The following is a 26,530-nucleotide window of genomic DNA, read 5'->3' on the forward strand; positions in this document are numbered from 1 at the left end:
CAAGGACAAACATTATGGGACATTACAGGAGCTGGAGGGAAAACTCTTCTATTCCAGAAAAAATGTGTTTATGGGACAGTCACTCTGCTCAGTCACTGTATATTTTGCTTACTGAACTAAAGGGCTCTTTCTACTCTTGCATTCAAACGCAGAGTGGATGTAGCACCAATTATGCAGTCAGGCACCTGTCACTATATCCATGTGCCAAACACATGGATAGGGCTGCAGAATTGGACCCTACAGTTGTGAAAAAACAAATAAAAGAGAATTATACATTAAATCAACCACACAACCTTGTCTGGTTTCATAGGAGCATTATTTAATCAAGCATAGGAAATACACTGTGTTCTTTGAGTGGCATTGTAGCTCGTGTTGGCTCTGGGAGATTTTTGTAGAAGTGGATCTTGATGAGATGCTACAACATTGGAGGTTGCAAGAGACTTGAGACTGCCCATCCTGCTTCTGCAGCACACCTCAGCAAGGTATTTGTAAACATCAATCAAACACAGCATTCTTGATTAGCACCTTAGTAACATGACTGGGTTACTGGAGGCCTCTAGAAATTGGACTGATAAGTTATATTGTTGTAATCTTCACTTTCTATGAGCAAGGGTTGTATCTCTGAAGAAGTTCCTTCTTTTTTCTTCCGGCAGGCCCTGGTGAGCCCTGTGAGCACCGCAGTAACAATGCCTCCAAACACAGCTGCTCCGACCAACCAAGCCCAGATCTGACGGGCTTGCTGAAGATAAGGTGTCAAAAAGTCCTGGAAAGACTGAAGAGCTTGAAAAATCAAACAGAAGAAGAAAGATCATTTAACTTGTTGTAATGTACTGTCAGTTTATGGAAGTTCTATAATAGATAATACTGGAAGACTGAGTATGAAGGAGCAAGAGTGCTAGAAATGGTGTGAGAGCCACAGTTTTAAATAAATCTCTTCAGCCCTGATACTCTGTTTCTCAAATTTCACATCCAAGGCTGGCACAGAGTTCACTGTCCCCAGCACTCCTCATGGTTTTGTCAAAACTTCAGACTGTAACCCAAGAAGTTATGACCAAAGGTCCTGCTAGCTCAGCATCCTTTGGCAACAATAACTGAGGCAGAACACTAAGGAGGATTTAAGAACAGGTCAAGTGGATTACAATGCTTTCACTAAATACCCAGCCTCCAAATATATGCAGGTCAGGCATTTCCTGAACCAGATGTGGTGTCGTTGTGTGTAATAGTCACTGAAGGACTTTTTTTCTCCTTCTTTTCAAGCTGCTCATTGAACTTGTATCACAACTTTTAGCAGCAGAAAGATCCTGCCTTAACTACATATTGAGTGGGGAAAAAAGCTTCCTTTAACTAATTGTCAACCTGCATTCTACTTGCTTGGACAGTTCCTATGTGGGGAGAGGCAGTAGACAACTATTCTGTGGTCATTCTGCACAAGGAATCCTCTTTCCTTTGTGAATCCAGGGCTGCTTCTCACTGTTAGATGATCAGCTGCCTTCTTGCTTTGTGATATGAATGTGTGTGCCTGTGTCTGTTTTTCTTGCCATGGCTTAATGAGTTATGAAAACCCTGCCAATACAGGGCTCTCACTTCATAGCAGAGGCTGGAAAGAAACCTGCTCAAAATGCACCCAACAACACTGGCTTGAATTTGAAAAACAGGAATACTTGTCTGCTTGGGCTAAGGAGGATTTGGAATCCACATCTCCCAATTACTAGCTCTAAAGACCATTATTAGCAGTAATTACTAGCTAGTAGGGAAAAGAAAGAGTACCTCTATGGGCACCTTCTCTGGAAACTCTTATGGTGGTTTATTTTTGAATGCTTTTTATGCATCTGGTCTGATTTAGATGTACTCAACCATATTTAGAATGTTGTACCCCCACAAAGGCTGTAAATGTCTTCCTGTTATCTTGTATTTTCACTGGTGGCCAGAAAAACAATCCATATATCCTCTTGGGTCATGGTACTTCCAAGAGTGTGCTGTTACAGGCACTGTGCTCAGAAAAGATGCTGACCCCTGGGCCTGGGTGAGGGATGTAGCCAGGAAGCTGCGGGGTTTGGTGTGGCCCCCTGGCTACCTGCTACTAGTATTCCAGGTGGAAAGGGATGAGACTGAAGGAGGAAGTCCCAGGGTAATCTAGAGAGACTTCAGGGCACTGGGACATTGAATTAAAGGAGTAGGTGTTCAGGTAGTATTCTCCTTCATTCCTTCAGATTCCCTCAGTAGAGGAATATACTGAAAGAAATAGGAACACCCAACAGGTCAATACATAGCCAAGAGCCTGGTGCCATAGGAGGAATTTTGGGATTTCTGTCCACAGGGTGGTTTACACAGCACCAGGCCTGCTCATGTTGAATGGGGTACACCTGAGCCAGAAGGAAAAAAGGATCATGGCCCAGGAATTAGCAGGGCTGATAGACAAGTCTTTAAACTAGGTATGAAGTGGGAGTTTCTTGTGTGTTTGCTGTTCACTGGTTGTGTACCTCTGGGTGTTCAAAGGAAATACCTGTGAGACTTCCACAATCAAAACTAGAAAGATGTGCTAGGAGAGATTCAAGTTATGGAGTCACTCAGCTTTAAGGTACTGTTACTTGTCTTTGTAGTGGTGAAAAATTCACAGCTCCTACGTATTTCATCACTCTCCTCATTATCACAGCTTGGAAAATCTTTTTTAATGGAAAGGATTGTCAAGCACTGGAACAGGCTGCTGAGGGAATCGTAGAGTCACTATGCCTGGCAGTGTTCAAAAATCCTATAGATGTGGTGCTAGGGTATGGTTTAGTTGTGGGCTTGACAATGCTGGTTTTATGCTTAGACTTCATGATAAAAGAAGTCTTTTCCAATCGAAATGATTCTGTGATTCTATAAAATTCTTTCCACTAGGAGAGGGAGATTTTCTGGAGAAAAGTCAAGATTGCATCTGTAAATTTACCTGTTTTCACTTCTGAAAGAAGGAAAAAAAACTACAGAAAAAACTTAGTCCAGGTGCTGTGTAACAGGTCTTAACAGAGCAACTTGTTTTGACAGCTTTTGTTAGGTTATATTGACAGCTATTAGTCTTCCAAATCTCTGTTATTTACGGTAGCTTGTGTTTGTTTTCAGTACAGGTTGTGGTCCTTTTACAGCTTGTGGTTCTCATGTTAGGGAAAGCTGGGTGTCTGCTCCAGCTTCTGCTCAGAGCAGCTCCTCAGCAGCTGCACTGTGACATGTGCCTTGTGGTCCTGAGGGATGGGTTTCCATACACACTGTTTGAGGCAACTTCTGCTTCAGCACTGTCATACATATAAAATAATGAAGCTGCAATTAAAACTATGTATTCTTACACACTGCTTTGCTTTGCAGTGGAAAGCAGAGCTACAGGCATCAGTTTTTCCTTTGGGATGCAACAACATTATAATGTAGCATTCAAATATCATTTTGTCATTGGATCCTTTCCAAGTTTTATTTCTTGTAACCAGCCTCTTCATGCTCTGTGTAGTCCTACTTCATCTCTTCTAAGTTGCTGGTGCTGTAACTCAGAACTGCTGCCCTTCACAGAGTCGCAGAATCACAGAATCATCAATGTTGGAAGAGACCTCCAAGGCCATTTAGTTCCACTGTCAACCCAGAACCACTTCTTTAAGAGCAAACAAGACAGGTTTTGAGAATAGGATGGGGCCAGATCTTGTGTGCTTATTGCTCATTCTGTCTTGTTCTCTTCCTCTGCCTTGCTTCTTTGTCCTCATCTAGAAGATCTCCAGAAATGCTGCCTTTTCTTGACCACATAGACCCTTGCTACTGACTTTTTTTTCTTTGATAATTTTTTCCCACTTGTCCAGTACTTCCTGTTTGCCAGTCACTCTTCTGAGAAAAACTCTGTATTTATATACTAGAGTGAGAAAGTCTGTATCTGTAATTTGAGAGTTCAACCATTTTCCATGTGTAACCAGTTCTTCCTTTCTGATAAGAGATACCCTAAGCTTGCTTCTTCTCAGCAAGATTAACGAGGGTTTGAGCAACATCTGAGGATTATCTGGGCTTTCTGAACAAGGTTGAATTTCATTCATTGTGTTGATCTTTCAGAATAATTAAGGAAGTACTTTCCTTACCTCTGTGTTAAAAACGTGGGCAGAATTTAATAGAATTTCCTTTTTCTTGAGGGCTATGTGCTCCCCTGGGAAAAGGCAAGAATCCAAGAGGCAACAGAAATTAACTGTTGGATGGTAAGTATTTTACCATTTCCTTCCTCCTGCGGTACAATTTCAGGATTCAGAATTTCTGAAAGTCATGGTATATGCCACTTTGTCTGAGTTGTTCAATTCTAGCAATAATATGAGTTTGGGAGACTAATGCCTTAAATTAAAAAATATGTATATGTATTTCTGCTCTTGAACTGGCTGTTTCATGAGTTTATATTCCAGCACCTGGACTAAGTCTTTTCTGCATCTCATTCCCCAGTCTTTGCAGACATCCAGCATTGCCTCGTCTCAGGTGCAGAATCTGACACTTCCCCTTTTTTGAACCTCATATGGTTGGTGATTGCCCAGTCTTCTAATTTGCTGAGGTCTCTGTGCAGGGCCTCCCTGTGTCAAGGGAGTCAACAGCTCCTCCCAGTTTTGTGTAGTCTCCAGACTTGCTCAGTATCCCTTCCACTCCTGTGTCCAAGTCATTTATGAAGATGTTGAAGAGCACAGGGCTGAGGAGGGTGGCCTGCAGAACCTACGAGTGACAGGTCCTTGGTCTGATGCCAACCCATTCCCTGTAACCCTTTGTGCCTGACCCATGATCCAGTTGTTCACCCATCACATAAATGAAACCAGAAATGGGAAAACAAGCAGGTACAATTTGGGACTATAGTAAAGAAAAAAAACTGGAATTAGAAGGGGGTTTTTTTTATCTTCTCATATTACAGACATATTCCAGGTTATAGGCAACAAATTTGACATTTAATCTTTTACCCAAAATTATAATGTTACCTGGTTCTTGAAGATATTCATAGTCATACCCCAGCTCTCTTGAGGGTTTAAAAAATTCTCCGTTTCTGTAAAGGGGGATGAAGGGGACCATGTAGTTTTCTCGATTGTGCCCAATGGGTGCATTAGCTGCTGGATACACTTCTAGCATGGGCCTGTGTCTTCTTAACCATTGTTCAAAAATGCTGTGGAGGAAAAAGCATGATAATTAATAATGGGGATTAGCAGAAATTTTCTTCTTGATGATTAAAAGAAAGCGATGGGCTTTTTTTAAATGTCGGAGACAGAGTTGCATGCAATGTCTTGTGTTTGTGTGTAATGCTTTCCAAAGTTCCAAATTTGGGGTTATCCACTTCAGTGCTGAGTTCCTATGCAAGCCTACAAAAAGCAAATGCCTGCAGTGCTGCAAAGAGTCTGAATATGCTTTTAAATTCCATAAATGTAAATCACTCTCTTTCTGTGCTCAGCAGTTCATGTGGTTGTGGGGGATAGAGAGAAATGGATTAAAGACCTCAATCCTTCCTCCTTACTCTCAGAAATATTTGTAGCTAATTGTGAATGCTCTTATTTCTAGTTGCTCTATCCTGTTCTTCTAATATCTTAGCAAGGGTTTTCACATCTGCAATGCAGTATGGCTACATCATGATCCTCTGGACATCACCAAAGGAGTGGAAACATCTCGGGCAGAAAGGATAAGTTGACAAAGCAGGTCAGCTGTCAGTAAAGTGTCTTTCTCCAGCCAGAGCTTCTTCACTGACTTTAGTGTCTGCACTTCTGTTTAACATGCTCCTCTCTCCCAGCTCCTGTGCAGCTTTATTTTATCTCTTAAATATGTCATTCCAGAGGCACTGCCAGTATCATTGATAGGCTCAGCTGTGGCCAGTGGCATTTCTGTCTTGCTGGAGCAAGCTCCATCTGACATGGGGACAGTTTCTGACACATTCTGATAGAAGCCAACCCTGTAGCCCCCTAACTGCCAAAAACCTTGCCATGTAAAACAATAGAAGCTGTTCCCCACACCTCCAGCCTCAGCTGCTCCATTCCATATTTCTCTACCAATTTTTTTTCCTTTAGCTGATTTTCACCACAGGGCTGTGTGGTGATGCTCTTTAACTTGGATGCAGAAAGCTTAAAGGCTGCAGTAGGGGAGGTACATAGTGGCATTTTCAACTTAACTACTGAATATTGAATGTGATTGGAAAGCAAAATTAAGAACCTTCCAAAACATTCTCAGTTCTTCTCCCTTTGAGCTTTTTCTTCTCAACTCTTCACTTTCAATCCTCAAATCCTTTCTCTGATCCCTTTGTGTTTATTCACCTGAGTGTGCCAGGTTGGAATAGGGAAGATGGAAAAATGCTGCAGATGCAGCCATCTTCTGCAGGAAGAAAGAGGACTTCATACCAAATCTGAAGATACTGGTGAGTGGTAATTATCAACATCAGGCTCAGGGAGGGATCACTGGATTAATTTATCAGTTATAAGGGGTAGAAATGGTCTAAAGAGACCTGTAAATTGTGCTTTAATGGAGATCTCAGCTCAGCAGTTACTCCTCCCCAACACTGGCCACTGACTGGAAGACATGGACTTCCTTCCCCTGTTGCTGTTCAGGGACTCAGGTTATCTCAGAAATACAGTCCCTAATGCAAGTGCTCAGGGGTATCAGGATATCTGCAGGTTATCAAGCATTTCTGCCAGTAGATTTATACCTCATATTTTTGGGCAGAAATATAAAGAAACACTCTGCATAGCCCACCAAATTAAAGCCCTCTCATACTCATCAACATACAAGTAGGGAAAAAAATCTTTCTTCTCTTTTTAGGATCAAAAAACTCTAATAAATGAAAACATGACTGTGATCATATACCTTGTCTACCCTTTACAGTGCAGGTATTAATTTTGATTAAAATTTTAATTTGTGTCTCTCTTCTTCAGTTAATTTCATCAACCCTGTCTGGAAAAAAACTCTTATCTGAATAATAATGTTTAGTTGAAGTTTTCAGATGTATAAATTTAAGTGATATGAAGATTTTGACTAGAGTTATCTCAAGAAAGTTTGGATAAAAACTCTTATCTTTGGAGAACAGCATGAAAAAATTCAGTAATCACTAAAAAAAGACAAAGAATATAAAGAAGTAATTTAGCTTGAGGGGGAGTGGGATGTGGGGAAGTGTTGTACTCCAATCTTTTCCCTGCCTGTTTTTTACTCATGCCTTCGGTAAAGTCCCCTGACTATCAAGCCTTATTTTCCTAGCAGTTTTAGATGGGAGCTGAGCTATCTCTTCTCTGCAGTACAAAGTTGTTAGAGGTGCAGAGATGCTCTGGTTGTGGCAATATTTTAAGAAGGCAGAGGTAGGATTTGATCAGGTTTTTAATGTCTGGTGATGACCCATACCCTAACGTTGGAATGCTCAGTCTGAGGTACTTCCTGGGGCCTGATTTTTAGAAAATGTTCCGCAGTCACAACCTGCAAATCCAGAGGGCTGATGAGCACAAGGTTCAGAGCTAAAAGTCATCATTTGCCTAAAAGAGCCTTGCAAGAAATGCCCTGAAATGAAGCATCCTTGCTGCATGAGTTAAGTGTTGCTGATGCATAAGGGCTTTCAATAAGAATCCTTAGGCCAGTAATCTTTCAAGCAGAATGCAAATGCAAAACATTTCCATGGAAATGAACATATGTACTTTTGGATTCCTTCATTTGCAATGTGGTTTCCACATGAGGTATCAAGCTTTGCTTAGCAGTAGCAGGAACATTGAATTGCCTGCCCTTGCAGCTGATCTTTAGATTCAGATGTGATCTTATGCCTCTAAATCCTGATGTGATGAGTTTTGCTGATGCACAAGATATGTTGCACAATTCATTGAGTTGTTTGGGAACAGTTCCCTCCATTAGCTGGCACAAGATCTTATCATCTTGGCTGAGATTTCTTACATTGAATATATCTGTACGCCACTATAGAAATCTCAGAAACTATATCTGTACGCCACTATAGAAATCTCTTTAAAGTTTAAGAGACACATTTTCTTTTACTCCCTTCAGAACAGCTTGTCATGTGCATTTATGTTTTAGTAGCCTTTGATTTTTTGCTTTTTGGTTTTATCTGACACTTTGAAAGATTAGAATCATATTCTGTTAATAAAATGATTGGGTGAAGTTGCATTTATTATTTCAATTTAAAAGGTTGTTCCAAGCTTGTTCAGCAAGATACACTCAAAACAATTTTTTTCTTGGCCAAATAATGCATGGTGATTTGTATTTTCAAGAGAGTGTTCATGTTTTTTTTTTTAATTTTGTGTGAGAAAACTGACAGATTTAGTATATCAATAATATTTTTACGTGTATTTCATCTGTTTGTATTCCTCCTTTTAAGGAGGGCACTGCCATTTCCCTGCCTTACTCATATTTTGTAAGTAATGGTAGAAGAACCTTACTATTGCTTTTCAAGAAGTTTGCCAGCTAAATAGAAAAAGAAAACTCTCAATTGCATCCAGTTGGGGAGAAAAGCCCATGGACAGGGCACAACTTCAGCTGTATTTCTATTGGCAAAGTACAAATGGTTCTCCTTGGGCACCATAAGGCATTTCATACCAGAGAGCTACATTTTATGACTTCCCAGCCAAGACCATTAACTCCCTTCATACATTTTTAAAGAAAACTGAAATCCTGGAGTAGCCTATGGCTTTTGCTGTCAGCTAGGTAGTGACACTGGCACAGTGTTCCTGTCCTTGAGGACTTAATTGAAAAGATTTGGGCCAAAAAAAAAAGAAGCATATTTGAAGAAAGTAATCACACTCTCTTTTGTTTCAGAGCACTGTGACCACTGTGTCAAACATTGTAGAATACTTTTTCCTTCAAATAAGGTGCTTTCTCCAGCCCTGACTATATTTAAGGCAGTTAGCATCAAATATTTTCTCTGTCAGGGCTATCCTTTCCTGAAGGCAAAGAGAACACGTCTGAAGAGCTATGACGGATCACTGCAATTCTTCCATGTGCCTTGATCTATAGAGACAGCTGTTTAATCTGATAACTGGCATGTGGTTTCCATGACACAAAAAAATCAGTGTTTCCATCATCAGATGTTGATCTGCTTACAGTTGGCAGAAGCTTTTCTTTTCTTCCCCTAAGCAGCCATGTAAGATATTTCCCTTTAGTATCTTGAAAATGTGTGGCTGTTTCCTGTTCTTTTCTTAGGAGCCACAACCTTGGAAGAGCCTAGGTCTGCAGAAATGATGCTACATGCAGAGAGACAAAATGCTGAGGTGATTAGCTGGTACCTTCATAGAGTGTCAAAGCTCCTGGTAGAAAAGCCAGGTTTGTGGCAAAGCAGCAGACCTTAATTCCCTAGAACTGTTGGTTGTCTTAGCAAACCACTGCTCTTATGTTCTCTTCATATGAACCTCTCCATCCTTCCTTGGACCTGAGAGCCTAAGAAAGCAGGACCATGAGATAAGGGCATCTCCAAGGCCATTTTATTCCGTATTGCCTCCCTTTCTTGACATAATTTAACTAAAGGTAACAAAAAGGACATCTAAAGACTCAGATCAGGCTCTGCTATACTTAATCTCCATGCTAATTAAGTAATTAAAAAAAAGAGCACTGGACATAAGTTTAGTGAGAAGGAGAGAAATCTCTCTGGCTCCTACAGAAGTCTGGTTGGTTACTTTCTTCCTCAGCATCTAGACAAAGAGAGCAAGCAGATAAGTAGCTATTTGTATAGCTGGAAGTGATATTTTCCAGAGACAGAGGCTTTTTTAGCAATTCCAGCTAGACTGGCATCACTCGGGAGATGCTGGCAGTGCTAAGGGAGCAGATGGGATGTGAGCATGGTGGGAAGACAAGGCGGGATAAAGGAAAGAAGAGAAGAGCTAACCAAAAGTTGCTGGGAATTTTATTTGGAAAATGGAAATGGAGAGAACCCGGCCTGGGATTAGAAGCAATAAACTGTAATTCCTTGAGGATGATCAGTCTATCTAGCAGGGTAACAGGCAAGCAAAGCTTAAGAAAGAGAAATTTAAAACATGGGAAATAACTAAATTAGGTAGAGGTTAGTCTCCTGATACCCTTAATGCCCTTTGTATTTCTTCAACAGCAAGCAAAATTGACTTGGAAAAGGTAGTTTTTATTTAAAGGCATTGGGCAGATTAAAAAATAATTCTGTCTAGGTTAGAGAAAATACTGTTTCCATCTGGAAGGCTTCTTCCTTCTCTTGAAGAAAAGTGCCCAAACTGAATGCCCCAAATCAGAGGCCCAAGAACTGAAAGAGATTAGAGAATAATTTGAATTTTGAAAGTGCCCTGTCTCACATTTAGTGCTAAGAGAGGCTCGGTCTCTCTAAAGTTCTTTTCCAAAATAGAATTTTTTGAGTAAATGTAATATCAAAGTAATTACTAGATTATGATAATCAACACCCTACGCAAAGATTATTTTTGTGGTAGGAAATAAAATTTTAATATTGTAGAATGGGTTGGATTTAGACAACTGTAGATTAAAATAAAGTTCAGTTTTGGATTTAAACCTTGGAAAAAATGATCATGGGGCATGATAAATTCACTGTCACTTAAGGTCTGATTCAGTCAGAAGCCATGTTTAATGCAGAAATAGCTAAGGAAGATAATCAGGTCAGAAGTATTCATAAAAAATCATAAAGGCAATGAATACTTTTTCTGCATATTGCAGAATTCTTATAGACTCTTGTAGGCCTCATTTCATGCTACACAAAACAGGCAGAGAGTAAAAATAACTTACCTAAATTCATACCAGACACACTGTAGGGAAGTGGGACCTCAGCAGTGAGGCCACTTTGTACCACACTAAGGCACCCCTAAGAGTTAAGTTATACCACTGCAAAGCATGGAGTCTTAATTTTATTTAAATTTTTTGTTATATAACTGCATATGGGTCACTGTAACTGCTGATGAGCTTAATACTTGCATCTATCAGCTCTAATAGGTTCCAAAGAATTGGTATGTGGCAAAAAGTAATAATGATGCCTACCTGGTATGTATAAGCTTTGTCAGTTTAAATTTTCATTCAGGGAAAATATACTTTGCTTTTGCAAAACATTGTAGTGTGGTATGGTGAAAATTAAAGCCATCTATAAAAGACATGGATATATCACTTCTATTTAATTACGTATAAATAGACTCAAGTATTTCCTTTGTTCTGCTCCATACATTCCAGGTCGTACAAAATGAAATTAAATGAGCTGTAGAGGAAAATTAATTAAAAAACCCAAACAAACAAAGCCACTTTGGTTTAACAAGTGGTGGGAAAATAGAATTGATTTGAGGATGATTTAAAAAAAGGCAACCAATGTTTTTTTTCCTACCAAAAATATGAATTCATATTATTTTATTAATAATATCTGCAATGGGATCATAACTAATTAAAGGATGAGCCAAGAAATAACAGGGTTTATGCTGCCAGTGGGAAATACCAGGCAGAGTACAAAAGCATTGCTGTATGTGGGCTGGATTCCTTCCTACTGTTCCAGATACTGTTGTGCACTCTGAAAAACATGCTGCTCACAGGAAGAAAATCTTAAAATGTAGAAAAAATAGAGCAAAAATATAATTTTTCTTTATCATTTTGCAAAGAGTCCCTTGTAAGGGCCATTTCCCAAGTGTGATACCACAGTCATGAGCAGAGGTACTCTTGGCTGAGTGTAAGAGGAGAAACCAGACCTTAAATATCCACTTGTAAGACTGAGCCACCTCAGAGGCACTGGCTCATAGTGTAAACTAACTGTCCTATCAGGAAGATTTAACAGAAATATTTCATCCAGTGTGTTTCACCTGGTAATGGAAGGGCAGGTGGAGAGAGGTGAAGGGGGAAGAAGAGGGTTCAGTACCTCTGTGCGAATTTCTGTCAGAAAAAAGGAGCAAGAGGTATGGCCAGTGGGAGAACTACAGTCACTTTATGGTGAAGACTCACGGTCACTCTGCGTCCTCTTCACTGCAGGGGACACAGCATGGATTTCCTCCTGCCTCCTTGTCCTCACAACCATGCCGTAATCAGGATTAAGGAATTTATTTGTTTAAAACCAAACCTCTCTTATTTTCGTTTGTTCTGGAATAGTTTAGATGAGGTAAAGCCATGGATCTGGTTCATAATTCTTTTGTGTGATGGCCAGTACCAGCACATGGGAGAAACTGAGGTGGATATCTTTGGGTACCACTAGTTACCAAGTAGGACTTTTCTTCTTCCCAACCTATGTACTAGGTAAAACAACATCGAAATTGTGCCCTTTGTTTCTCAATAGCCTGATAAACCTGTGCCTCAGCTGAGCCTGCACTCAGTATTAACCATTCAGCTGCTAGACAGCTGCTTTGTAAGCCACTAATAAATTTGGCAGGTTCAAATCCAAAGCCATGTCCTTTGCTGTGCCAGGTTTGACGTGGAGACTTTCATTCCTCATCTCCAGTTGTGAGACTGAGGCGAGGTCAGACTGACTATGCCAGAAGGAATACAGAACGTTGTTGCTTAGGGCTCATTTATACAATTTATTTCAGTATCGTGAGATCTGACATGTTGTACAAGAAATCTGGCAACCAACATGTATTTGCATTTGGAAAGAAAAGAAAAAGGAAATAAATTAAAGAAAGCTGAAATGCCAGCCCAAGGGCTGTGATTACACAATAGTCATCACTTTAAAAGTTGGCATAGTCAGCTGGTATTGCAAAGTCACCTCAGGTAATTCCCATCCCAAGCATTTAGGAGAAAGATCGGTGCTTCAGTCCTGGAAGAGGTGCTGATGTTGAAGCTGTAAAATCAAGGCACTGTACTGTCTGCCAATGTATGCAGTTATATTGCAGTATTCTCTTTTGCTCTTTTTAAGTTGGCTAAAGACGCTATAGGGACTCTCAGGAAGTAAACAAATTACACTGTCATAATGCAAGTGCCTGATTAAAAATTAAGACGCTGCCCTCAATTATTGTGAAAACCCATCCAAAGCCTTTGAGGCTGTGTCCCCCACTGGTGAATCACTGCTGAGGATTGCCCTGGGTTACAGTGCTTATTCTGTCTAGTCCCAGCTGCTGGAGAACATCCAGGGGCTTCCCTCATCAATTCCAAGCTGCAGCATGCAGCAAGGATCTTTGGACAACTTTGTCTCTTCCCCAGACCCTCACAGTACATCTGTGAAGTTACTCCTACACCCCTGGGCAGCCACCAGAGACACCTGTGCATGTGTGTGTATGTGCCTGCTCGTGGGAGCAGCAGCTGAGGACTGGGGGGCTGGGTTAGCAGCTACACTAGGTCCCTAAGGCCACTTCCTGGGGAATCCAGCCTGTGTGTGGATGTATCACTATATGGATGTCTATTTTCCCTTTATGACAGGCTTTCATCATGGTCAGACAAACAGGTAAAGAGGATGAGGCTGTTGGTGCTGTTGGGGTTTTTTTGTGAGTGCTGCATTTTTTGTGTTGATCTGCATATCTGGTCAAGCATGTTTGCATATATGCATATACATATATATATATATATATATATACACCTCGTGTGTAAGTGTGAGGTTGGGAGTACATGCTCAATCTCAGTACTGGCTGCACCCAAGAACATGAAGCTGTGGTAGCCACACCTGTTTGGGCTTCTAGATTTGCCAACACTTAAAAGATAGTCTTACACAACACAGAAAAAGAAAAAAGATATTTTAGCCTGGTGGAGCTGTCTTCCCACATAATACCGTGCTTCTGATTTTTTTTCTCAGAGCATGTATTCCCCATGTAGATCAATTTTATGCATCTAAAATATGAATACTTATTTTCAGGAAAGGTCTGGCCTACTTTGTTGTTTCCCTTTACTTCACCTTCTGAACCAAAAGTGAGGATTTGTTTTTGTGGACTTGAGTGGAATAGACCACCTGAAACATGGAGACGCAACATGCAGATGACATAAAGTCCCTTCCTTATTCAGCAAGATTTATATTGATTGCTGGCTGTCTCCTAAAGTACCACTCTCTGAGTGAGGCATAATAATACACTATAATATATAATATACACTATGCTGACACCTTCCCACCCACTACAAAGTACCACCAGAGCTGGGGAGACATGTGACATCTGGGGATCTTGGTACTGCTCTGCTTCACAGATCTCACTAAAAGAATTTAAATTCCTTTGTTCTCACTGCACAAACTAGATGTTTGGAAAATGTCAGATAAAAGAAACAAGAAGGAGGGAAGTGACAAGGAAGTGACAACCAGTCCCACGTAAGAGAAAACCAATGCCACTTTGCCTATGTCCCACTTCCTTGAAAACCTCAAGGTTACTGCAGCTGCTGCATTCATAGAATCACAGAATATCCTGAGTTGCAAGGGACCCGCAAGAAACACTGAGTCTGTCTCCTGGCTCTGCACAGAACACCCCAGGAGTCACACCATGTGCCCAAGAGCATTGTCCAAACATGTCTTGAGCTCTGTCAGGCTGGTGCTGTGACCACTTCCCTGGGGTCACTGGTCACTGTTCCAGTGACCAGCCACCCTCTGGGTGAAGAACCTTTCCCTAAACTAGGGAACTGTTTCCTGATCTTCTCCTTTTTAAACCTAAATCTTCCCTGACACAATTCCATGCCATTTATGAGATATTTTTAATATTTCCTCTACTAATGTGATTTAGAGCTTTCCCCCCTTATCTATCAAACACCCTCAATGCGTCTGTAGGACAAAGAGAAGGGTCTTCAGACTTTTAATCTGAAACTTTTCCTCTTTATGTTAAACAACTTGAGCTTCCACAGCTGTTTGGAGAATATGCAAGTTGGATCTATCATTGCTGCTTTGCATGCTTATTTGGCTGCAGAGGGCTATACAGCTTCCCCTCATTGCTCCTAAATAATCATGTAGTCCTCCAAGTGTTTCTCTCCTAGAATAAAAAATGTCACCAGCTTCTCAAGCCTCTTGTGAAAATATGCTGCTCAAGCATCAGAATCCTGCAGAGAATTCAGATAAAATGATCCTGAGCAGAGATCACTGCTCCCTGTTCCTCTCTCAGAGAGGGTTGCTGAAGTCCTGTAGTTCTACTTCCCATTTGCTATCACAATTTCCTTTGGTTACATTGCAGACTGCTTAACCCTTCCCAGGGATGTCACATAGCTACCTGAGGCTTCAATTCCATTGCATGAAAGTCTGGGCTCCCCTGCCACAAAGCTTAACAAGCTGAGCAGTTCTATAGCCTACTTTCCCAGTAAAGAAACCTTATTGGAATATTGCTGGTTTTTGCCTTCTCAGAAAACTGGATAGGATGAAACAAGTGCCAAGCTCAACTTTGACCAGTTGCTGTTATATTATCATATAAAGAGCTTTATTTCTACTAAAGAGAAAGATAATAGATAAACTAAGTTTCACATTAAGGACAAGAGCTGAGTGTTGGAAAAAATGTGTAGGAATCCATGCAGAGGCATGTCCATATTCTCTAGCCTAGGACCAGGTAATGCCTTAGCCTAACCCAGTTATTGGCAAAATAATCTAATTCCTGTGGGAGCTTATTCTGAACCTCTGCTGGAAAGAAATGAGTTTAAATGATGATTAGCTGCACTGAGGTTCTGTCAGATATCTGATCTAAACTCAGTTGCTTTTCTTAGTCAAGTCAGCCTTTGTTTAGCACCAATGAAAGTTGTAAACTACTTTTCTGAGGTACCGGAGAGAAATTCTTGTTCCTTAAATAGGTGTCATCATGTGTGTTGTTTCACCCCTTACTGACAAACCAGAGCAATGTTTTGCTGGAGATACTTGTTTTCCATTCAGATTTAGTTCTCCAATACTCTCCAACACTTCAAATCCCAAGTTATAGATGAGAAATAATGGGGTGTCCTGTGTGCTTTGTAAATAAGGAAATACAAATACAACCCTGTGCTGCATTGAAAACAGAAGTTAGCTTTTGATGGAATGTATATCCTATGTTAAATTTCTCAGGTTCATTTTTGCTATGATTTGTTGCTAACACTAAATCATCACTTGAAGTTGGAGATGGTAAAAATGCTAGCTGCTCCAAAGTTTAATAACTACTTTTCCCTGAAGAGAAAGATGACAAGCAGATTAAAATGGACTGCTGTGGAGGTAGCCAGACTGACACTATGGAACCTGCTTTTGTGCTTTGCAATTCAGTTCTTTTGAGACTTAAAGATTCTCATTATTGAGGTTCACAAGGGCATATAATACATAAATCACATCTATGGAAGTGAAGTGATAATTTCTTTTGATGAATAGGAGGTAGCTACATGTGGGTGAGTAAAGTACCATGTTTTCTTGTGACTTTTTTACAATTTGAACAATTACATCAGCTGTTATTTCAGAAGTGCTGCAGGAAGGAAATGCTAGCTGTCTGCATCAGAGCTCATTTTGATTGCTGTGCCACAGGGAGCTTCCTCCTCCTCCAGCATTAAGAGAATAGGTGAAGACTAACCATGCAGCTCTTGTGAAGTTTCAGGGCAGTGTAACCTTTCCTTTTAAAAACCAGTTATTGTTTGCAAAATATGTGGTGTACAAAGTGATCCAGTAATTGTGTTGGCTGAACTAAAATCTTGTGGTAAGACTGATATGAAACCTGCACTTTAAATGGGACTATTTGAACTGAACCTGCTATATAATTGACTTTTATGAACAGAATGGATCATTACAAACATCTAGCCTGAATAATGACATGGCAGGTGAGATTGCCAACTGCCGTATTTCACATATAATTCAGAAGATGTCTGCTTAATCCCTCTCTGGTCATTCCCCTAAAACAAGGTGGAGCAGCAGGACTATAGGTTGTATGTATGCTTAATCAATAAAAATAATATTTCTCTCCAGAGCCTGATCCTTGTCCTTATTTCTCTCTGTGTCTGCCTCTGTATGGTCTATCTGTGGCTATCCAGAGGACTTCTTAAAGGTAGTAACATTCTTAAATGCATGTGCACCCTCAAGTGTATCACATATATTCAGTCCCTCTCTGTTCACTGAGGGAGGCATGCTCGAAATCTGTACTTCTTCACTTTTGCCTCTAGCAAGGCTAGATGATAGGTGATGTGACCCTCCAAGGCCTTTCCTGCCTCCCTTTGGGTGCTTTGCAATTGCAGCTGCTCAGGCTTACTGAAGTAGAAGTTAGAGCCCAATATCTTGGTGTGTGATTTGCCTTTCAGCCCCAGACAGAGCCATATCAAAGCAGAGATACTGGGGAGCTGTTTCTCAGCAACACCCCATCCTTCCCACTTACACTTTGCTTTTCATGGATATATTTATGTGGTATTTCGCAGTAGATGTGAACTCACTCTGCCCACATACTGAGCCCACTTTGAGTGAGTCAGCTCCATCAAACAAGCTGAGTAGCTCTGGTTAACATGCTACAAAGCCTGAGAGGTTAGGAGAGAAAGGTAAGCAGCTCTGCTGGGTGCCAAGAGAGGGCTTGTGGTAACACAGGGAGCATGTGTCCTCCTGCACATTTGTAGACACCCCCAAGGGAAAACAAAATTAAAAATATTGAAATTTCCTTTCTAAAAACTTCAATGCTCGAGTTTCCCGCCGCCTTCTGTACTTATCTGTTCTGTATATCATACTTGCTGTAGGAGTTTGTGTGTGCCAATAAAGCTTGTGACCGAAGTCATTCCTGGCCCACCCTCATCTCAAACATTCTGCTGGAGAGCAGTTTTGTTCCTCTAAGTCCCTTGTGATAGAGCAGAGCTGCTTTCTGTGTGCAGGAGCTGCTGTAACAAGGTGATTTTTTTAAACATAAGGGAAGAGTGAGAGCTGGGTTACCTTGCTGCTGTGCCACAGAGCCAGCTAGTGGGATGTAACTGTGCACGCTGATTAGAGCTCTCTTCCCATGATATTGCTAATGGCAACCTCTTGACCTGCCTTTGTCTAATAGATGTCAAGTGGCTCCAAGCCATAGCCCATTCAGCTCCAGAAAAACATGACTTCTAGGCTGTGTCATTTGCAAATGTAACCTCAAAAAGCAGTAATAGCTGTGCTGTGCCCATATCGAGGAATAAAATTAATGGTACAATTTGTGTTTGTAAAGTGATTTTTCAATATTTGGACTGCTTTATTATTAGCTGATACATTATTGTACTACAATTTCCATATCAGCTGCACCTCAGTCAAAAGTTTTGATGTGTCTAAGTTTTTATATACCAGAGGGAGAAAAAAAATTCCTCGGCCTCATGCCTTATCTGTGTTGTCTCCCACTGGAGACATTTCAGGGTAAAGAATCACTCTTATTTCATGTATTAAACAAGCCCAGAAACATAGTGTTGTCTTACAAGAATTTCTATGATTCTTTTTGAATGTCTTTTCTCCAAATGTTCCAGATCCTTGAAGCAAATTGTTTTTAACTTCCAAAATAAGTTCTTGTTTCCTATCAACATTTCAAAACAAGAGAACAACTTCGTTTTTTCTTGTGCCATTTTTTGGTTTAAAAACTCAGAGATGACATTCAAGAGAAAATGAAAATGTTCTGTTTCAAAAACAGAGTAAAAATAAGATGCTTTTATTTTGACATCTCCTGGGAGTGAAAATCAAATTTTCTCTCTCTAAAGCATTTTTTGCAACAAAATCATTTTTTCCGTTTTTGCCATAGTGCTGCTTTTTTTTTTTTTTTTTCCAGTGGAAGAAGGTGCTGGCATTATGGCAACTATATTGATTCTACAGGGACTGAAAGTGTCCATAAAGCTGGCTGAGGGAATGAGGTGCTGCTGATCAGATGAGGGATGTCCAGCTGTGTCTTGTCTTTGCTATTTCATGCAACAGTCAATGAAGCAATTGTTGCCTCCTGTTTCTTTGATACCTGAGAGCCACAGTCAGAGATGAAGGATATGCCAGGTGTTGCACAAAACAGTGCAATGAGATAGTCCCTTAATGACAGAGCTTACAACAAAGGCAGCAGCACAAAGGCACAGCAGAGATGCACACAGGAGGAGGACCAGGCACCCATGCACTGGGATTGAAATAATCCACTCACTAAGGAGGAGTATGGAGGGACTTGTCTGAATGCCAAAAAGGTGTACAATAGAGATTGGTATAATGAACATTTTGGAAGAGTAGATGAGTTCCTTAACAATGATTTGGGGCTGAGCAGTGAAGGGTCTTTACAATAGAAAGTAGTTGATCTGATGTGAAGAGAAGAAAGAAGCAGCAGAAGGGTATGAACAGAGAACAACACTTGGAGTTAAGAAGAGAGTAGAGTTGATGTGATGGTGGTTGCAGCTTTATTCTGAGCTGTGTAGTTATTTACGATACCTGGAGAAAAGAGGTCATGTAATGACAGCATCACTAGAACTGGCAATCTGGCTCTAGCTCTAGACTATTATGCAAATAGGCTAACAAATACTAGACTTTAGAGAGGCAAGAGACTGATATCCTACACATCTGTTGTGTGTCTTTAGAAACTTATTTATAAATTGCTTTTCTAAAACCAGGGCCCTTGGAAGTCATCCACGTTATTGTAATAAGCCCTGCCCATTGCTGCAGAACTTAGGAATGAGATGAGAACGGAGGGCCTTGCATTAGCTGCTGCATGGGTATAAAGTTGTAAGGAGATCTTTAATGACAACTTCTATTCCTGTTGCTATTTAGCTTTTCTTAGGTAAATTGTTGGGTTGGGGTGTGGAAATCCAGAGTTACAGAGCTTTGAAATAAATGAGAAGAAAGCTGAAATATTCAAAGGACACAAGTGCAGATGAAGATACTACATGCCTCTAGAGATGAGACGTGTAAAAGATCCAGCAGAGAGGAAAGAGTTCCTTCTCAGAGCACAGAAAACACCCCAGTGATCTCAAGTGGGACTGTGGGCTTGTGCTTTCATGGCCTGTGCAGCTGCTCCTTACAGCTTGAGTGGGTTGACTCCTCCCTTGTTATTCCCTTGTGCTGACTGTAGAGCATATCTGAATAGTAAAGAGATTTGCAATTAAGAGAAATGCTTCAGAGAGCCGAAAAAGCTCTTGTTTTTGCTGAATGTATGTTTTGTTGCACCTTTTTTCTTTTTATTGTTTTAAGCCATTAAATTAACAATTATTAATTTTCAGGGTGGTCACCTGCTTTTACCAAGCACTGAGATTTGATTCCTACATCTTCCATCAAATTAGAAGGTGAGGAGCCTGATTAATCATTGCTGAGAAAGCTGTTGCCTGGGTACCTTCATACATCTGCACTACTGAGAAGAAATGACCTAAAAAAATTGAAAATGTTTATTAGCCAATGCTTTTTTCTTTTTCACCTGAGCAATCTCAACTGCACCTCTGCTTCATCTACCCTTCCCTCTTTTGGTGCATCAGGCCTGGGCAGGGAAGGTGAGGGACAGCAGATGGTGGGCTGACTGCTGCTCAGTTTAGAAAGCAGCTCCTAACATTTGGCTCACACCTGTCAGCAGACTCCGTATACACTTGTTTATCCTCCTCTGTACCATATGTTTCCATGCAAAATCACTTCCAATGATCTATTGCCTTATTGCTATCACTCCTATTATGGTTGTAACTGAGCATTTCACAGTCATTAATGCATTTACCCTGACAGCATCCCTGCTGTGTAGGCATCTAATATCACCCACTGTACAGATGGGATAGCTCTAACTCAGATCCGCAGGTCCTCAAAAGCCTCATTGAAATCAATGGGAAGGAAACACATCTCCAGGGGATGGAAGTTTGGGAGAGCAAGCTGCATGCTGGGTTTCACCCAAGGAATTGGCAGTGGAGTGGGGAAATTCCTCTGTGAGGGATCCTACTTGGATGCTCAAAGTCCTGGACCATTCTTGATTTCCTGACACAGAGCTGCTCCCTGACTCTGCAAACCCAGAAGACCCGTGGCTATTGCTGTCATCGGAAGTACAGTTGAAAAGTTAGTTAAAAGCCCATTGTCCCAATGTAGTGATAGCAGTCAGCTCAAAAGTATCCTGCCCAAATGAGAAAAGTTGATAAGGATCAAAAAATGTGCTTCTGCTGCTCTGGAGACTGTCTCCCACTTCCTCTACTCTTTGTATTCTTGCTTGCCTCTCAGAAAAGAAATTTGCAGCCCCTTCTCATCCTGTGTAGGAGAGGAACAGGGTTTTCTAAAATGTACTGTATGTACCTATCAGTCACCTAGTTATTAATTATAACTAAAAGCATGATTAATCTGTCACAGATAGGGCTGCTAAGTAACCAGAATCAGGCTAATGCATTTCTGTCACCTACACAAAAGGCAGCATTATTCTCAGATTTTACATCTGTGTGTACTAAGGCCCATATCCACAGCAGCTGCAGAGCACTGGTGATGCCCTTCTGCCTCAGATGGGATGAGGCTGCATCATGCATATCTCTATTGCACCTACAGAGCCTGTGCAGTGGTTTGTTTCCTCAACGTTAGTACAGTTTAATGAGGTTATCTTTTGCAAATAACTGTGCCTTTTAAAACTGATAACAACTACAGTTATGAGAATTTTTCCCATGGACTCATAATGACTATAACTGAAATTCCTCTGTGGAAAGGGCCAGCATGAAGATCAAGGTGCTATTTTAAGCCCTGCAATGAGTAGGAGTTAAGAGGTTCATAGGTTTTCTGCTAGTGTCAATGTCTAAGTAAAACAATTCTTTTGATATGGCACAACATACGTTTTTCTCTTCTGTGTTGCCTTTCTCTGGATATTCAATTGATCCATTTTTTTTAATAGCCTAGATGTTGGAAAGCTAATTTCCAGGCACCAGTTTGAGATGAAACCACACTTAAAACCCTTATACATCCATCCTGTGAAGCAGTCAATGCATGGATATGCTAAATCACATCTACACCATGTAACTTTCAAAATGTCCTCAAGAAAAGCTTTTCACATGAAGGATTTTCAAAACTGACACCTCTAGAAGACTAATTGTACCCTACAATATGAGGAGCAGAATACATGTAGGTCAGCCATTGAAGGAACCATTCCTGGGATGCCTGGGTGACCTGCTAAGACTTGATGTCCTATTTCTGGATGGCTAAAATATGAGGAACATAATCATTAGTCACATTAAATATATAATATATTTATTATATATATACATACATACCTACATACATACATATATATATGATATTAGATATAAAGCATATCATTTTTTTCTGTCCTCTTATGTTTTAAATATATATGAGAAGAAAAAGCCCAGCTTCAATTTCGTCTTTTTACACCTACTACCTTTTTGGTTAAATAAGATAAAGTTTTATATAAGAGTTGTAGTGTGAACTGCCTGAGACTGCAAGATGATGCTTGCAAGCTGTAATCTGCATCCCTCCTATGCTGCATGCCTCAGTGGCTCAAATGAAGAAACCAGTTTGGTTTTCATCTCAGCAGGTACCTTGCTGCATGCAGGCAGTCTCAGTCAGTTTCTGAGCATACAGATTTATGGACTTTTGTACAGGGTAATAGTTTTTTTTTCCTTTGTCCTAAGCAATGCAGTAGTCAAGTAACATTCAGTGGAGAAAAAGCAGAAGATGAATAAGAAAATATAAACTGCTCCAGAACAAGTGTTGTTTTTGTGGCTTTTACAGTTCTTTGCTTATTTTTTTTTGTTTTTTTTAATTGCTCTTTAGTCATCACAATTTGGTGTAAATGCAGTCCAGAGTAAATTGTTTGTAGCCATTCACATGTACTATACTGACACAGAAATGAAACCTTGGAATGCTGCCCTTAATCTATCAATTTTACCAGTTTGTGGCAAAACTGTGCTCTCCTACCCTTTCTTATTAATAAACATGATATCTGTTTGCTCTCCTTTCATTCTGCACAGCTGTACCCTTCTCTTTCATCAAGAGACAGTCACAATTTTTTTTGTCACACTTAAATACCAATTTTTTCTTTTATTTATGAATAGCAGGCTTGGATTTTCCTTATGGAACAGAAATTAAAACAGCCCTGACATTTAGAATGTAAAGGAATTGCTCCAAATGATTACAGTTGTGTTAAAATGAGTCACTCACTTTTGATCCAAACTTCCTGACATACACATCCATATATATTAATCACTATGACATCATTGAAGAACTATTTTTACCTTTTTAATAAAAGCAGAGTGCATTTGTCAACTCATCAAATTATATTTAATCCAGTGAACATACAGACTGGTTAGGAAAGACACATGCTTTCAAGTAACAGCACAGCTCCTTTCTACATATCTGAAAATGTTGTGAGTGTAAAAACCATGTAAAATGTTTGCACTCTTTGAAATTCAGGTGAAAATCCCACTGTAAAAAAACCACATAATGAATTAGTTTTACTAAGGAAAATGCAACTCACCTGTCAACAAATGCATGGTGTAATACAAATATAGGATCATTTGCAGAGCCTTGTACTTGGGACATGGAGCCATTCATGTAGATGTGAAGTGCGTTATGCAAACCGCTCTGCGCTGGGTTAGATATCGCAGTCTGTGGATCAGCAAAGCCTGTAGACTCAAGAGAAAATCATATGCTGATATGACAATGTGTATAATTCCTTTTCCAGTAACAGTGGAGATCAAAGTACTTACTTTCCCTTCATTTATATTCATTTTTTAGACAAGAGCTTAGGAAAGCTTGTAAAGGAGTGTTAATGTATTTCAAAGGCATAGCAAAGATGAAATTAAAATAAGCTAAATTAAAACTCCTGCCATGTAGTTAATGCAGCATGTCAGCAAATGGACTGCTTAATTGCCTCATATTTTTAAACTTCTTTGTTCATTTTGTCTGGTAAAATACAGATGCAACGCAATCCCTAAACATATTTATGTGTGGACATTTATTTATGTTGAGAAAACTTATTCAATTTATTTTCATTTTAAATCTCTATACTTAAAGGCTCCTAAGATAAAACAGGCTATTTTATCTCATCATCTACTCAGTCATTTATTAATGTTTGTCTCTATAGAACACATTCTATGCTTCCAACCTACTTGCAAGGACTCCTAGTAAAAGCGAACTCAGCCATCTGATCTTTCTCTGGGATTTTCCTGGAGAATGGAACAAGAAAGCTGTGTTGTCCTCCTAGTCTATTTCTGAACCTTATGCTAGCTCTGATGTTTAACCCCTGTCACAACATGTCTCATATCTGTCTCTTTTATTTGGTTATTGAAGATGTCTTCTCACAATTTCTGTAAGCTGTAGGATGAAGAAACATAGTAAAGGCACATTGAAACACCTTCACAATTTAATAAAAAAGGCAGTGAACAATATGATCATTGTGTTGATCCTCAGTGTTTCCCAAATATTGTTGCAGTTTATCATATCTGCAAAGTGGAGAAAATAAAGATATTAACTCTTATTTATGGGAAATTTGTAATGGCCTTTGAACACTTGCTTTATTTACTTATTTGGACCAAGAAGTAGCATTTCAATGAGAATCAGTAATATACTTTTGAAGTGAATCTCCCAACAGTCTTGCTGTTTCACACTGTGACTCACACCACAGGGCAATTTCTGACTTTGCAAGCTGGATTCCTTTTGTAGAAAATCTAAAATGTTCCAACTATAAGTGGGTGTTCAGTTCAAGGGACTGAACTAGAGCCGGTATGAAAAAACTCCATACAGCCAGTATGAAAACTCTAACCTGTAATATGGAACTTGGGTCCACAGTTTCATCTGTTTTGCTCTGGATTTTCTCCTCTTCGAGTCACACAAGATATTAATTGAGAGCTGCCTTATGAATAGGGTTGTACTCTGAACTTGGAAACCTGAGTTTTACACCCAACTGGGACTCTGATCTTCTGTGTGAAATGATTGCACTTCTTTATCACTCTAAATTCCCTCATTGGGCTTTTTGTTGTCAGCCAACCTCTTCAAACAAGGGGAGAGCATCTGGCATAACCCACTGGTATTTATAATAGAAGTCTATTTATAATAGAAGTTAAATCCTAACCATAGTGCCTAAGAACCAAAATACAATAATAACCATCCATCTTTCTGAGTCTACAGTATGACAAAGCTTTTGAGAAATTCAGGGGAAGCCAGAATTGAAAATATAATTAGGACATTTGAATATTGTAAGTCTTTAAGGTAAAGCACATCAGGATTTTGGAAACAAAGAACACATTAACACCTACAGATTTAAAGTACATCAAATATGGACCAGGATTCTGAAAGAGTCTTCTTGGTGACATTAACAGCAAAGGACAGAAGTTCTCAAAGTGAAAATTTGGCCCACAGAAATCTGCATGATGGTGAATGTTATGTTTCCTAGCTATCAAATCAGGGGAAAAAGCAGAGTAAAATATTACTTATAAAGAATGATGTACGTTGACAGTCTGTCCAGAACTCACAGGAAGCAGTGGCAACAATTTTGGCTTTCTTGTTGTTGGCCACAGCACATATTTATTAGAATCAGTCAATTTAGCAATACTAGGACATTTCTGTAAACATCAACTGGATATCATATATCTGTGTATCATTCTGAAGCAATTCTTCCACTTATATTCCATTGCATTAAATAAGGGAAGAAAAGCTTTTTGCAGGGTAGACAGCTAGATGTTTGATATCAGACTTTGGATGTTTTTTAAATTTTTTAATGCATTGCAAACACTTGATCTAATCATTCATAAAAATACACAGAATACTCATTTTGGCTCTGGACAGCTTTTCTTGGAACATCTGCACACAAGCAATTTGTCATAATCATCAAAATCTCTGTACTGGAACATTTTTAGCAACTCCACCCTCTGGCTTCAGAAAATTGGGGTGCATCCAGTCTGTGTCAAAGGTGATGTCATGTTTAGCCCTGCATGTGAGAAGTTCTAATACCTTATCTCTTGTTATGAAAATTTCATATAAATTTTTAAGTTAGCAGGAATAAAGCCATGATGTGATGCCACTGTGTCATATTAGCTTGGGTCTTACTCTTTTCTCTCAGACTTTTTAAAAGACTTCAGTACAATCAGCTACGCAGGATGACATACTAGAGTGGAGTCGTCCAAAAAAGCACATGTGAAAATTTCACAGTTTTTTCAGAGTACAGGAAACTTTGCTGAGGTAGCTTCAGAAAATCACCTCTAAAGTAGATGTGAAACTAGAGATAGAAGCAATGAGCTGAAATAAGAGTTCCTCATCTATATAGGGGAACTCTCCTTCCTCCAGCTGCCTTGCCCCATGCTGTGCCTTCCTCTCCTCTGCACTAAATTTACCTCCTCAGTCTTTTTGTGAACTGATTTCACTGACTATTCTGGCAGTAAACTACCCTGGAGTGTAGGATGTCAGTTTTTTGGGATTTTTTTTTCCCAGGCCACTAAAATGCAGAATCTCATGTAAGGCTATGATGAGAACAAGTGATGGCACCAAGAGAGCAACAATAAATGGGTGGAGGAGACTGCAGTGAGCCTTAATCATCTTGGCCAGTATAAGAAGTTGTAATTTTGAGACATCCTTATAAACCCTTGGTTGATCATGGTGCATCAGAAACAGCTACCAGGATGTATATCACTGAACTGAAGTTTTTCCAGTGATTTAGACAAGAGAAAAATCACAGCTTTAGGGTTTGATAAACCTCATTTTGCTCCTGCTCATAACACTGTTGATTAGCAACAGTGATTCAGTGGACTTGAAGCAGATTTACTGAGCCAGGCAGAATTAAGTCAGGTGGGAATTTAGACCAAAGTTTATTATAATAGAAACTAATGATGCCAAATTCAGCCAGAATGATAA

At 39.8% G+C, this 26,530-nt stretch overlaps 1 protein-coding gene across 1 annotated transcript in view; it reads right to left on the reverse strand.

Annotated features, from left to right (window-relative positions):
* Window positions 1-302: 302 nt before the first annotated feature.
* Window positions 303-26,530, reverse strand: part of TYR (tyrosinase) — a 42,634-nt gene continuing 16,406 nt past the window's right edge. Inside the window, exons 3-5 of the mRNA XM_015617533.1 lie at window positions 23,160-23,307; window positions 4,953-5,134; window positions 303-780 (exon numbers count right to left, since the gene is read on the reverse strand). Of these exons, the coding sequence (XP_015473019.1) occupies window positions 557-780; window positions 4,953-5,134; window positions 23,160-23,307 (554 nt within the window). The 3' untranslated portion in view covers window positions 303-556. The remainder of the gene's footprint in view (window positions 781-4,952; window positions 5,135-23,159; window positions 23,308-26,530) is intronic.

Source organism: Parus major, chromosome 1 (assembly GCF_001522545.3).
Source record: "Parus major isolate Abel chromosome 1, Parus_major1.1, whole genome shotgun sequence".
Taxonomy (NCBI): Eukaryota; Metazoa; Chordata; class Aves; order Passeriformes; family Paridae; genus Parus; species Parus major.